Source organism: Humulus lupulus, chromosome 7, assembly GCF_963169125.1.
Source record: "Humulus lupulus chromosome 7, drHumLupu1.1, whole genome shotgun sequence".
Classification (NCBI taxonomy): domain Eukaryota; kingdom Viridiplantae; phylum Streptophyta; class Magnoliopsida; order Rosales; family Cannabaceae; genus Humulus; species Humulus lupulus.
The window spans coordinates 204,525,972-204,537,977 of NC_084799.1; the positions used below are offsets into that span (position 1 = coordinate 204,525,972).

The following is a 12,006-nucleotide window of genomic DNA, read 5'->3' on the forward strand; positions in this document are numbered from 1 at the left end:
AACAAAATTAAATGCAAGGAAATGTCTAAGTTTGTTTCCTATTTTTATGCATATGAACACTCAACATTTATTCATTCTTTATGGTTGATTGCCTTCTTGTCTTTTTGGCAGCAATAGTTGTTGTACTCGAGCACACCTCTCGACATAGGACACCACGACCACAGGTCTTATAGCGTGCTCATCTTCCTCAGGGATATCCTTCGTCTGGCATGCTTATGTGCTCGGTTCCTTCTACACACCCAAACACCTTCTCATCAGGGCTGTCTGTGCCTAGGGTCCCCACATAAAAAGGTCTTATTTTTTAAAAATGTTATTTTTTCTATACAAAAAGGTCTTATAATTTTACAAAAATACTATTTTATATATAAATATTTTAAAAATACCAAAATTTTCCTTGGATCCTTAATGCTCACAGGCCGACCCTGCTTCTCATATTATAAAGGGTGTGATGGTGTAATTTTTTACTATCTTAAACATCCTTCGTTCATATCACATTATTCGATCGCTTCCCTACTTTGAGCTGATCCTCTTTTGTTAAACACATTCATGCTAAAAGTTTTTTTTAGGTAAATAATTCATATGGAATTTGATGGTAACAACAAACAAGCTATAGTACTCACCGGATAAGAAAGGTTGTCACCTATAGAGATCCAATATGTCTATTTTCTATTCCTTTCGGCTAGAATTAACTTTCAAGTTGCTTCATCGTGTCATGTCACAAGAACAAAATCATCCCCTTTAGTCTTCACACGGTCATCTATTTTTCTGTTCATTTTAAATATCACTTGGTTAAAGTCTTATCCTCATACCCTTCTTAGAAATGTCATCTATTAATTATTTGAAAATTTACACCGTAATTTAATACCAACTAGTATTATGAATACCATCAAGACACTTATACACCTATTAGATTTTCCTAATGCCTATCCCTTTTTCACATACGTTTCTAGACAAAATGACTACATTCATATCCAAATCAACCCTTCAATATTTTGTTGGATTAAATCCTAATTTATGGACACATATGTATAATGTATAATGCTATTATAAAGTGTGATACAAAATTAAGTGACCAATTATGTTAAAATATCATAGGGTATTAAAGTGTCATGGATTTAATGTGTAGAAACAAAAAGTGAATTTTTAATTTTATAATGGGCAAAATTGGAAATCACTAATTATAAATTAGGGTTGTGATCCTCTATATATATGTATCATTCTATTATATCTGTTATCCCATTAACAGAAAAGAAAAGAGAGACACTTCTCTCATAAAGATACATATTATATAGGAAAATCTAAACTCTCTGCAATCTCCAACAATGGCCTCAGGTTAGTGTTTTTGCTCTCATGTTCATCTTCTTTTTTGATTTAACAAATGATCTATAAAAATATAATTTATGATTTTATATTAAAACAATTTTAGTGACATGATTAGGATCTGAGATTATGTTGATATTTATATATGTTGCTTGAGCGTTTCATAAATTCTAACATATTTATCATTTAAAATTTGTATACATTGTATGTAATGTAGAAGAGTATTTTCTTTAAATCTTGGTGGATAAGATAAAAGAGTGTATCTAATGTGTTTGAATCTTCTTAAAAGTATGATCTTATTAGGATTGCGTAGTGTGAACAACATTCATATAAGAGGAGTAATTTGTTTGCATACACTTTATGATATTTTTAAAATTGTGGGGTTGGAAAATAACATTTTTTAACTCTTTCTCACTTGATCACTTTTCTATCTTCCTTAATAATCCCTATATGAAGTTGTCTTTATCCAAATCATGATAAAATATTTGTCAAAATTCATTGTAAAAGGATGTCATCATTCCCTGCTAGGGATAATTGTAATTTGTTTTTTAATTTAGTAATGAGATCTCAAATTCTGGCTTGGAAGTATTGTATTTACAGTTGTAGTTTGTACACAAAAGTTTCAAATAAATTTATGTGAACAGCATTTGTGATAATATTTGTCTGATTTTTCATTGTGTATCAGTCACTTCCACTGTCCTATTTGGCTCTGCAAGTCATATTAAGCAGGTCTATAAGAAGTTGCCTAAACTTTTATGTTCAAACACAACAATATATACGGTTTTGGATTTAGTCTTTTAGGCACTTGGATATAATTTTAGAGGATTTTTCTATAGAAGATTCATTTTAAGCCCTGTGATTGGACTCTTCAGTGTTCTCGACTCGTGAACAGATTTTGGCGCAAATTTTTTTATGATCATGTATATTGTAGTTATTTAGAGCATTCTGCAGATTTTCAGAAAATTCCGAATAGTTTACAGTACCGAAAACTAAGTTCAAACATGTTGTTTTCCACGCGTATAAAAAAATTTAGTCATGCGTGCAACAACATGTTTGAACTTAGCTTTCGGTACTGTAAATTATTCATAATTTTCTAAAAATCGCAACGATGCTCTAAATAGCTACAATATACACGGTCATAAAAAAAATCGCGCCGAAAACTGTTCAAAGGTCGAGAACACTGAGAGCCCCACCAATAGGATTTAAAGTGAAGCCTCTATAGGAGAATTGTCCTATAATTTTATAAGAAATTACTATATTCACAAAATTTTACATTATTCAGGACTAAATTATATAAATAAAGAAAATTTACACAAATATCTTAAAAATATAAACTTATTCCAAAAATACCTTAAAATAGCAATTTACACATATATCATACAACAACATTAGCATGATTTACCGTATTTTAAAAAAAATTAGGAACTCTCGCTTTTCGAATTTTTTTATTTTTTTGGATGTAAAAAGTTACATTTTGGTTGTTTGATTAACTTTTATATATATATATATGTATATATTTTGGTAACCTTCAAGTTTATTTCAGACATTAAAAAGTTATCATATAGTATAACAAGTTACAATATAACTTATTAATAAAAAAATAATTTAGTATACTATACAGTAATTTTTAAGTGTAAATTTTTTATAGACTTTTTTTAGTCATTCATGTAATATTATTGAATATATTTTTAGTTACCTTCAAGCTTATTTAGAAACTAATTAGTTATAATATAGTATAAAAAGTTACTCCTACAATTCCAAGTTACCTTGAATAATCTATTACAAAAATGATACTAATTAGTATACTACATGGTTACTTTTATAAAAGCTACATTTTGTTGCATTTAAAGATTCTAAATGATTACCTTTTGATATATAACTAAATTTTGGGGTATGTCACAAATTTAAAGCAACCAATTTACTTAGTGAGTTACCAAATGAGTCTTTTTATAATTTATTTAAAAGTTACCAAACAATATCCTAAAGCATCTATTTCAAAAAAAAAAAAAACTTGAAATATTCTTAAAATAGCTTTATAATAGTTCAAAATACCATATGATATCTTTATAATAAAATACCATATGGTTACTTTTTTTTTATAAAAAAAAACTTGATTTTTAGATCATAATATTTGAGAAACCTTTTGGTTATCTCCAAAACTTATTTGTAAACATCTTAATGTATTGATTAGTTATTTTTAGGTTATATTATGATATTTTATTATTTAAGATATATTTTAATAACTTTCAAGCCTATTTTACAAACTAATTAGTTATTGAGGTATAGTGATTTACCAAGCAAAAAATAAATAAATAAAAAAAAACTTACAAGTCACTTTAAAATCATAGCAAAATAATCCACATGTTTGGTTACTTACAATGTCAATAAGAAACAGATTGGTTACTTTTCATAAAAAAAGTTTAATTTTTAGACAATACGAATTCATATATATTTTTGTTTTCTCCAAATCTTTTTTGTAGATATTTTAAGATACCGATTAATTATTTTTAGGTTATATTATGATATTTTATTATTTAAGATATATTCTGGTAACCTTCAAGCCTATTTTACAATGAGTTTATATATTTTTGGACCCTGTATTTTTTCTGATTACTTGTTTGGACTTTGTGTTTTAAAAAATTTATTTTTGGACTCTATATTTTGTAAAATAGTTCAAATAGACTCATAAATTCAATTTTAATGAAGAAAAAACTGAATATAACAAGACAGTTTTTAAGCAGAATGGTTATATTTTTATTCTGAATTATTAGTTTGGTGAATTATTTATGATTTCAGTTGAGAAAACTTTGACCAAAATCGGGTTTAGAGTTCTATTTGAACTATTTTACAAAACATAGGGTCCAAAAAATAATTTATCAAAATACATAGTCTAAACATGTAATGGAACAAAACACATAGTCCAAAAATGTATAAATCCATATTTATTTATATTTTTAGTACCTAAATTAAAAAGATTTAAATAATTTATTATGTGGAAAACAATATAAGGAAGCATTCTAGAATTTATTTATAGATTATTGACAATTTTTTTTATAGAATTTCCATAATCTATAAAGAAATTCTAGAATACACTCTAAAATTAGGTTTTAAATTATTATTATAATTTTTTTAAAAATTTATAGAATATATTATATTATTTTAATATATATGGTCATATAAAAAATTAAAATTATAGGGAACGACTACAATACATCACTTTTTTTTGCAATACCGGTGCATCCTTTTTCTATTTCGGCACCTGAAGTTATATTCCCAAAAACATTTATATGATGGTGTACGGTATAGGTATTTAGAATATCCTGCAAATTTTCAAAAAATTCTGAATAGTTTACGAAGCCGAAAACAAAGTTCAAACTATCAAATTTTACACTCGTACACAAAAAAAACAGGCACACGTGAAACAGACAGTTTAGACCCTATTTCGGCACCATAATTTATTTAGAATTTCTTGAAAATTTATAGGATGTTCTATAGAGCTATAATGTATACCATCATATAAATTTTTTTGGGATTATAACTATTCAGGTACTGAAATAGAAAAAAAATACACCGATATTATAAAAAGAAAAATGCGTTGTAGTCGCTCTCTAAAATTATAATATAAATACATTTTTTTTTTTGTTGGTGCACCCTAGAAGCACTAATCTATACTTGTAATGCGAAAGCTTTGACGTATTTCCGGCGTTGGATTGTGACAGCATTGACTTGTTGTCTTCCCAAACATTAGAAAGAAAAACAAACACTGAAATTCACTATTGGCTTTATTAGTCAATTTTTTTTTTCCAGTTGTTTCGTCTCACCTTCTCTGTTTTTTCCATAATATTTCTCGTTATAATGGGAAAACTCATTTTATCCTTACGACTTAATTAGGAAGAGAAGAAACCTACTAAAAATCAAATTAACATAATAAGAATAATATCTAGGTATTTTATCGAAATATATATTTTGTACTATATATTTTCAATAATATTCGTATCTGAAAACCAAATAATTATAATCCCTAATATCTAATACATGACCATTTACGGAATGAATAAGATGTCATTAAAGTTTAAACATGCAAATGAGTACTTACTTATTCCTATAAAAGACCATAAAAGAAACCCATTCTTTCAAAACACACAAGTCAAATTATAACACTAAAGCTATGAACTCTCTCATTTCTCTTTCACTTTGTTCCCTCTTTCTCCTCATCTCTTTCTTCCCTTGTTTCACAACTCCCACCATTTTATTTCAGGTATATCAATATCATCACTTTCTCATTATTCTTCAAATTATATATATATAGTAAGTTGTAAGTTTTGAATTATTGATTGAATATATATATATATATATAACAGGGGTTCAATTGGGGGTCAAGTGACAAACCAGGATGGTACAATTCTCTGAAGAACACAATCCCTGATCTTGCAGCTGCCGGAATAACCCATGTTTGGCTCCCTCCTTCATCTCAATCCGTTGCTCCACAAGGTAATAATAATAATAATAATAATAATAATAATAATAATAATAATAATACTTTTTCTTTTGGTGTTTAGTGTAACAATTATTGTGGAAGACATAAATTTGTTCAAAGTGTTTATTCGACCTAAAAGAGAACCAATTTCAAATATGCAGAACTCCCAATTCAAATTGTCATAATTTTATAAAAATATTGTGTAAAATGGTATTTTTCAAAATTTTAGGAGCCTTTTGTATATATAAAAAGTAGTATATTTAAAAAGAGAATTGCTAAGGGGCACTACTGATGCCCAACACTACAATGTGTTGGTATGCGATCAAATATCGGGCCTCACATATTTTAATTGAATAAGATTATGAGGTATTACTAATCAATCATGGGGTGTCAACTCATACGGTATTGAACACTTTAAGTTGCCAAATAACAACAATCTTTTAAAAAAACTTGAGTCTTTTTAACTTGAGTGTTGCTATTTGGCACCTTAAGACACACAACACCACATGAGGTGACACCCCATGATTGATTAACGATGCTCCATAATTCTTATTAAGTGAGACCCGATATTTGATTACACAAATAGCGATATGCCATCTCTTTGAGATGTTAGGCACTAGTGGTGCCCCTTAGCAATTCTCTTCTAACTTAGGCACATGCTTCGGCTCGCCTATGCCACTGTCGTGTGTAGAAAAATCATTAATTTATATAAACTTATTTATAAGTTCATGTAAGGAAAAATTTGCTAAACTAACAACATGAAATAGTGAAGAACAATTCATCAATTTACCCCTTTATTTTTTGTATGTAATATATATTTACTCCCTTATTTTTTAAATTTTCTTCAAATGTCCCTCAACGACACAAGAGTAATGAATAATGATATGTATACTCAAAATATACACCAAAACATTACACACATGGTATAATAATTTAACCTAGCCACATTTATTAAAAAAGTAATAATATGTGCACCCAAAATATACACTCAAACATTACACACGGTAGTGATACGTCACTGTGTATAATATTTGTGTGCATATTTTAGGTACACATATCATTACTCTTATAAAAATTTAGACCCACTATTTTAAAAAGTTTATATTATTTGAGTGAATATTTTGAGTGCATATTAATTTTATTTCACTCTTAATTAAGTTTTGTTCTTTGGAAAGTAATTAATTTTTTATTGATGATTAAAAAAATTTACCATTAGGTTACATGCCGGGAAGGCTATACGATTTGGATGCATCAAAGTATGGAACTAAAGAGGAATTGAAGTCACTAATTTCAGCTTTGAAAGGCAAAGGAATAAAAAGCATAGCAGACATAGTCATAAACCACAGAACAGCCGAGAAGAAAGACCAGAGAGGAATATGGTCCATCTTCGAAGGTGGTACCCCAGATGACCGCCTTGATTGGGGTCCCTCCTTCATATGCAAAGATGACACTGCCTACTCCGACGGCACTGGAAATCTCGACACAGGAGCCGACTTCGGCGGCGCTCCCGATATCGATCATGTCAACCCGCGAGTTCAGAAGGAGCTCTCGGAGTGGCTGAATTGGATGAAATCTGAGATTGGATTTGTCGGGTGGCGGTTCGATATGGTCACTGGGTACGCCCCAAAATTCACCAAGATTTATATGGAGCAAACTGTGCCGGAGTTCGCAGTGGGAGAGAAGTGGGATTCGCTTGCGTACGGGCAAGACGGGAAGCCCAACCTGAATCAGGACGCCCACCGTGGCGCTCTGGCGGGTTGGGTCGCGGCAGCAGGCGGGGCCGTCAAGGCGTTTGATTTCACCACCAAGGGAATCTTACAGGCTGCGGTGCAAGGGGAGCTGTGGCGGTTGAAGGACTCGAATGGAAAGCCACCAGGTTTGATAGGGTTGAACCCAGAAAATGCAGTGACATTCATTGATAATCATGATACTTGGTCCCAAAAGATTTGGCCATTTCCGTCGGATAAAGTCATGTTGGGTTATGTCTACATTCTCACTCATCCTGGAACTCCAAGCATCGTAAGTATCTACTCACTCTCACTTTTTTAGCATAGCATTGAATTTTTATGTGAAATATGTGTTCTTGTTTTAGATAAGATTAGTATAACAATAATGCCTGCCTCCGGAATGGCAATTTGGGTCACAATACATCATGAATATAAATAGGTTTGGGTGACACATTTAATAATCGTGTTTGTATTTGTATTTGAGTTTTTGATGCGTTTAATAATCCTGTTGTGTTCGTGTTTAGTTGTGTCATAATCGTGCCGATACAAATCTAACACTTTTACACGAATTGCCATTCCTACTCTACATCTGAGCCTATCAACTCATTTTTAAGATTATACATTAGTTTTGAGATAGAACTGCATGAATTATGAATCTTACTATACCCTCCATTCCTGCTCTTTAAATTGTGATAAATTCAGCATGAGCATGTAATCACCATAATTATTATATGTAATGAATGCATGGCCAGCATATCAACACTCTTTAAATTGTATCGTACCGATACAAATCTAACATGTTTATACGAATTGCCAGTCTTACTCTACATTTGAACATCTCAACTGATTTATAAGATTATACATTAGTTTTGAGATAGAACTGCATGAATTATGAATCTTACTATACCCTCCATTCCTGCTCTTTAAATTGTGATAAGTTCAGCATGAGCGTGTAATTACCATAATTATTATATGTAATGAATGCATGGCCGGCTCTGAGCTAAGGCGGGCTAGACCCATGCCTAGCCCAATGGCCCATTTAATTTTTTTTTTTAAATATTATAAACGTTTACAAACTTCATACAAAAACAGCTCCTAATCTTTAATATTTCCTTGGCCCAATCCTATTTAGGGCCGGATATGAATGTTGGCGCTCAGTTAGTATACACATTTTACATGCAATATGTTTATGTTTTTGTGGTGTTTTGCAGTTTTATGATCATCTAATTGAGTGGGGGCTTAAGGAGCAGATAAGCAAGTTAAGTGCGATTAGAGGAAGAAACAACATAAATATGGGTAGTAATGTGAATATATTAGCTGCAGAAGCTGAACTTTATATGGCCGAAATTGATAACAAGATTATAATGAAGATAGGCCCCAAGATGGATTTGGGTAAGCTTTTGCCCTCTTCAAACTATCAACTTGCTGCAGATGGTCAAGACTATGCAGTCTGGGAGAAGAAGTAGATGTGGTTGCAATCCTAGTATATATAGGATATGCTTTATATTTAGTGCATATTTTAAAAGAGTGATATCTATATATATACATATTTTCTTCTAATAATATATAATACAAGTATAATATTGTTCTTCGAGTTTATATCTTTTTGGACCTTGTGTTTTTTCTAATTATCTGATTAGGCCTCGTGTTTTAAATTTTATCAATATGATCAAACTGTCATCAATTATATGAGTTTCAAATTCAATTTTAATTATAATTAAAAATATTTGACCAAAATTGATAGTAATGTACAATCTTGAATTGATTTATCATATGTAAAATATTAAAATAGAATATATGTAATGAAAAAGCATCGTTTTGCCCAAAAATTATATTTTCATGATTGCATCGCAAAAGCATCGAAATACCATCGATTTTGCATCGTTTCGAGTTTCGATGCTTTTGCGATGCAATCATGAACTTGTAAAGAATACCAGAAAGAGAGCAATAATAGTGGCTGGTGGAGTAGAAGGATTTTAACCTTTGAACCACCTAAAAAAAGTGTTTGCATTATCATAGGACATTAAGATCACTCATCTGTTTCGGTTCAACACTTAGCACTAATCCCATTCTCTTATCTTCTTAATTATCTGTTGGCGAAGAACCGCGTCAACAATATCCATATTGCAGGCACAGGTTTAGGCCATTCTGGAATATCCTCCAAGAAATTACGCAATCATTCTGCTTCTTCACTACATTTATCCAGAGCTACAAACTCAGATTCCATCGTGGATCTAGTGATTACAGTTTGTTTCGATGATTTCCATGAAACAGCTGCGCCACCTAGAGTGAACACATATCCACTGGTACCTTTCGAATCTTGGATGTCAGATATCCAGTTTGCATCAGTATATCCTTCAAGAACAGCTGGTTCTCTGGTATAGTTCAATCCATAGTTTCGAGTATACCGCAGGTACCTTAGTACTTTTGTAATTGCCTTCCAGTGTTCAATACCTGGATTACTCGTGAATCAACTTAAAGTACTTACAGTGTAAGCAATATCTGGTCTTGTACAACTCATCAAGTACATTAGACTACCTATCATTCTAGCATACTCTACTTGAGAGACACTGTCGCCTTTATTCTTGGACAGATGATGACTTATGTCAATTGGTGTTCTGGACACACCAGAATCACTTTTACCAAATTTGTCAAGAATCTTGTCCACATAGTGTGACTGACTCAAACTAAGTCCAACTGGCGTCCTTGTAATCTTTATTCCTAGAATTACATCAGCCAGTCCCATGTCCTTCATGTCAAACCTTGAGGTCAACATATCTTTGGTAGATTTTACCATTCGTTGGTTGCTTCCGACAATGAGTATATCTTCTACATACAAACAAAGAATAATATATCCATCATTTGTATTTTTGATATAAACACATTTGTCACACTCATTGATTTTAAAGCCACTAGTCATCATGACACTGTCAAATTTTTCAAGCCATTGTTTTGGAGCTTGCTTAAGTCCATATAAGGATTTTACCAATTTGCACACTTTCCTTTCTTTTCTAAAACTACAAAACCCTCGGGTTGTTTCATGTAGATTTCTTCATCAAGATCCCCATTTAGAAAGACAGTTTTTACGTCCATTTGGTGGACTTCAAGATTTCGCAATGCAGCAATTGCCAAAATCATCCTAATGAATTTATTCTCATCACAGGAGAATACATGTCAAAGTAGTCACGACATTCTTTTTGTTTGTAACCTTTTATTACAAGTCTAGCCTTATACTTATCAATTGTTCCATCTGTTTTCATTTTCCGTTTGAAAATCTACTTGGACCCTAGAGATTTACATCCGGGAGGGAGGTCAACAAGTTCCCAAGTATGATTTTGCATGATGGAATCAATTTCGCTTCTTATGGCTTCCTTCCATAAAGAACCCTCGGTAGAGCTCATAGCTTCTTTATATGTACGAGGTTCTGCCAATACCATATAAGTTAGAAAATTTGGTCCAAAAGAATTTTCTATCCTTGCCCTTTTACTCCGTCTTGGCTCTAGTTGGACTTCTTCACTCTCCTCTTCTATTTCTTGCTCATGGATATTCTCATCCATGATCTCAAATGTTCGTTTAGAAGAGCTTGGTTCATCCCCATTAGGTTTACAAGGAAATATATGTTCAAAGAACGATGCATTTTTGGATTCCATTATCGTATTCTTGTGGATGTCAGGGTTTTTAGACTTGTGTACAAGGAATCGATATGCATTGCTATTTTGCACATAGCCAATGAAAATACAGTCAACTATTTTAGGACCTATTTTCATCTTCTTTGGCAATGGTACTACAACCTTTGCAAGACACCCCCACACTTTTAAGTACTTGTAAGAAGGTAGCCTACCTTTCCAAAGTTCATAGGGCGTCTTTTGTTCTTTCTTTTTGGGAATCTTATTTAAAAGATAGTTAGCCGACAAAATGGCTTCACCCCACATGTTCTGTGGCAATCCCGAACTTATTAACATAGCATTCATCATGTCCTTTAGAGTGCGATTTTTCCGTTCTGCCACTCCATTGGATTGAGGAGAATAAGGTGGTGTGACCTCGTGAATAATTTCGTGTTGTGCACAGAATTCACCAAAAGGTTGTACGTATTCACCACCACGGTCACTTCTTATCATCTTAATTTTCTTATTAAGTTGATTTTCAACCTTTTGCTTACAGAGAGTGAATTTATCTATAGCTTCATCCTTGCTTTTCAGCAAGTATGCATAACAATACTTTATACTATCATCAATGAAAGTAATAAAGTACTTGTTACCTCCTCTTGTTTGAGCAAACTTTAAATCACAAATGTCACTGTGAATTAAATCAAGGGGTTCAGTGTTTCTTTCAACCATTTGGAATGATGACCTGATTAGTTTTTGCCTCTACACAAGTTTCACACTTATGTTTGGAATTAATATTAAACATGGGTATGTGATTCAAGTTAATCAGTCTACGCAAAGTATCATAATTAACATGACCTAGTCTACCATGCCATAA

The 12,006-nt window shown here is 31.6% G+C and overlaps 1 protein-coding gene across 1 annotated transcript; it reads left to right on the forward strand.

Annotated features, from left to right (window-relative positions):
* The first annotated feature begins 5,424 nt into the window (after positions 1–5,424).
* On the forward strand, positions 5,425–9,123 carry LOC133789171 (alpha-amylase-like). Its single transcript, XM_062226924.1, has 4 exons — positions 5,425–5,578; positions 5,682–5,811; positions 7,014–7,816; positions 8,736–9,123. The coding sequence occupies exons 1-4, from the start codon at positions 5,489–5,491 to the stop codon at positions 8,988–8,990; spliced, it is 1,278 nt and encodes a 425-aa protein (XP_062082908.1). The 5' UTR covers positions 5,425–5,488; the 3' UTR covers positions 8,991–9,123.
* Positions 9,124–12,006: the final 2,883 nt, after the last annotated feature.

Coding starts and splice junctions, on each gene's coding strand:
- LOC133789171 (XM_062226924.1), top strand. CDS start 5,489: ATGAACTCTCTCATTTCTCTTTCACTTTGTTCCCTCTTTCTCCTCATC. Junction 5,579..5,681: donor CTCCCACCATTTTATTTCAG/GTATATCAATAT, acceptor TATATATAACAG/GGGTTCAATTGGGGGTCAAG. Junction 7,817..8,735: donor ATCCTGGAACTCCAAGCATC/GTAAGTATCTAC, acceptor GGTGTTTTGCAG/TTTTATGATCATCTAATTGA.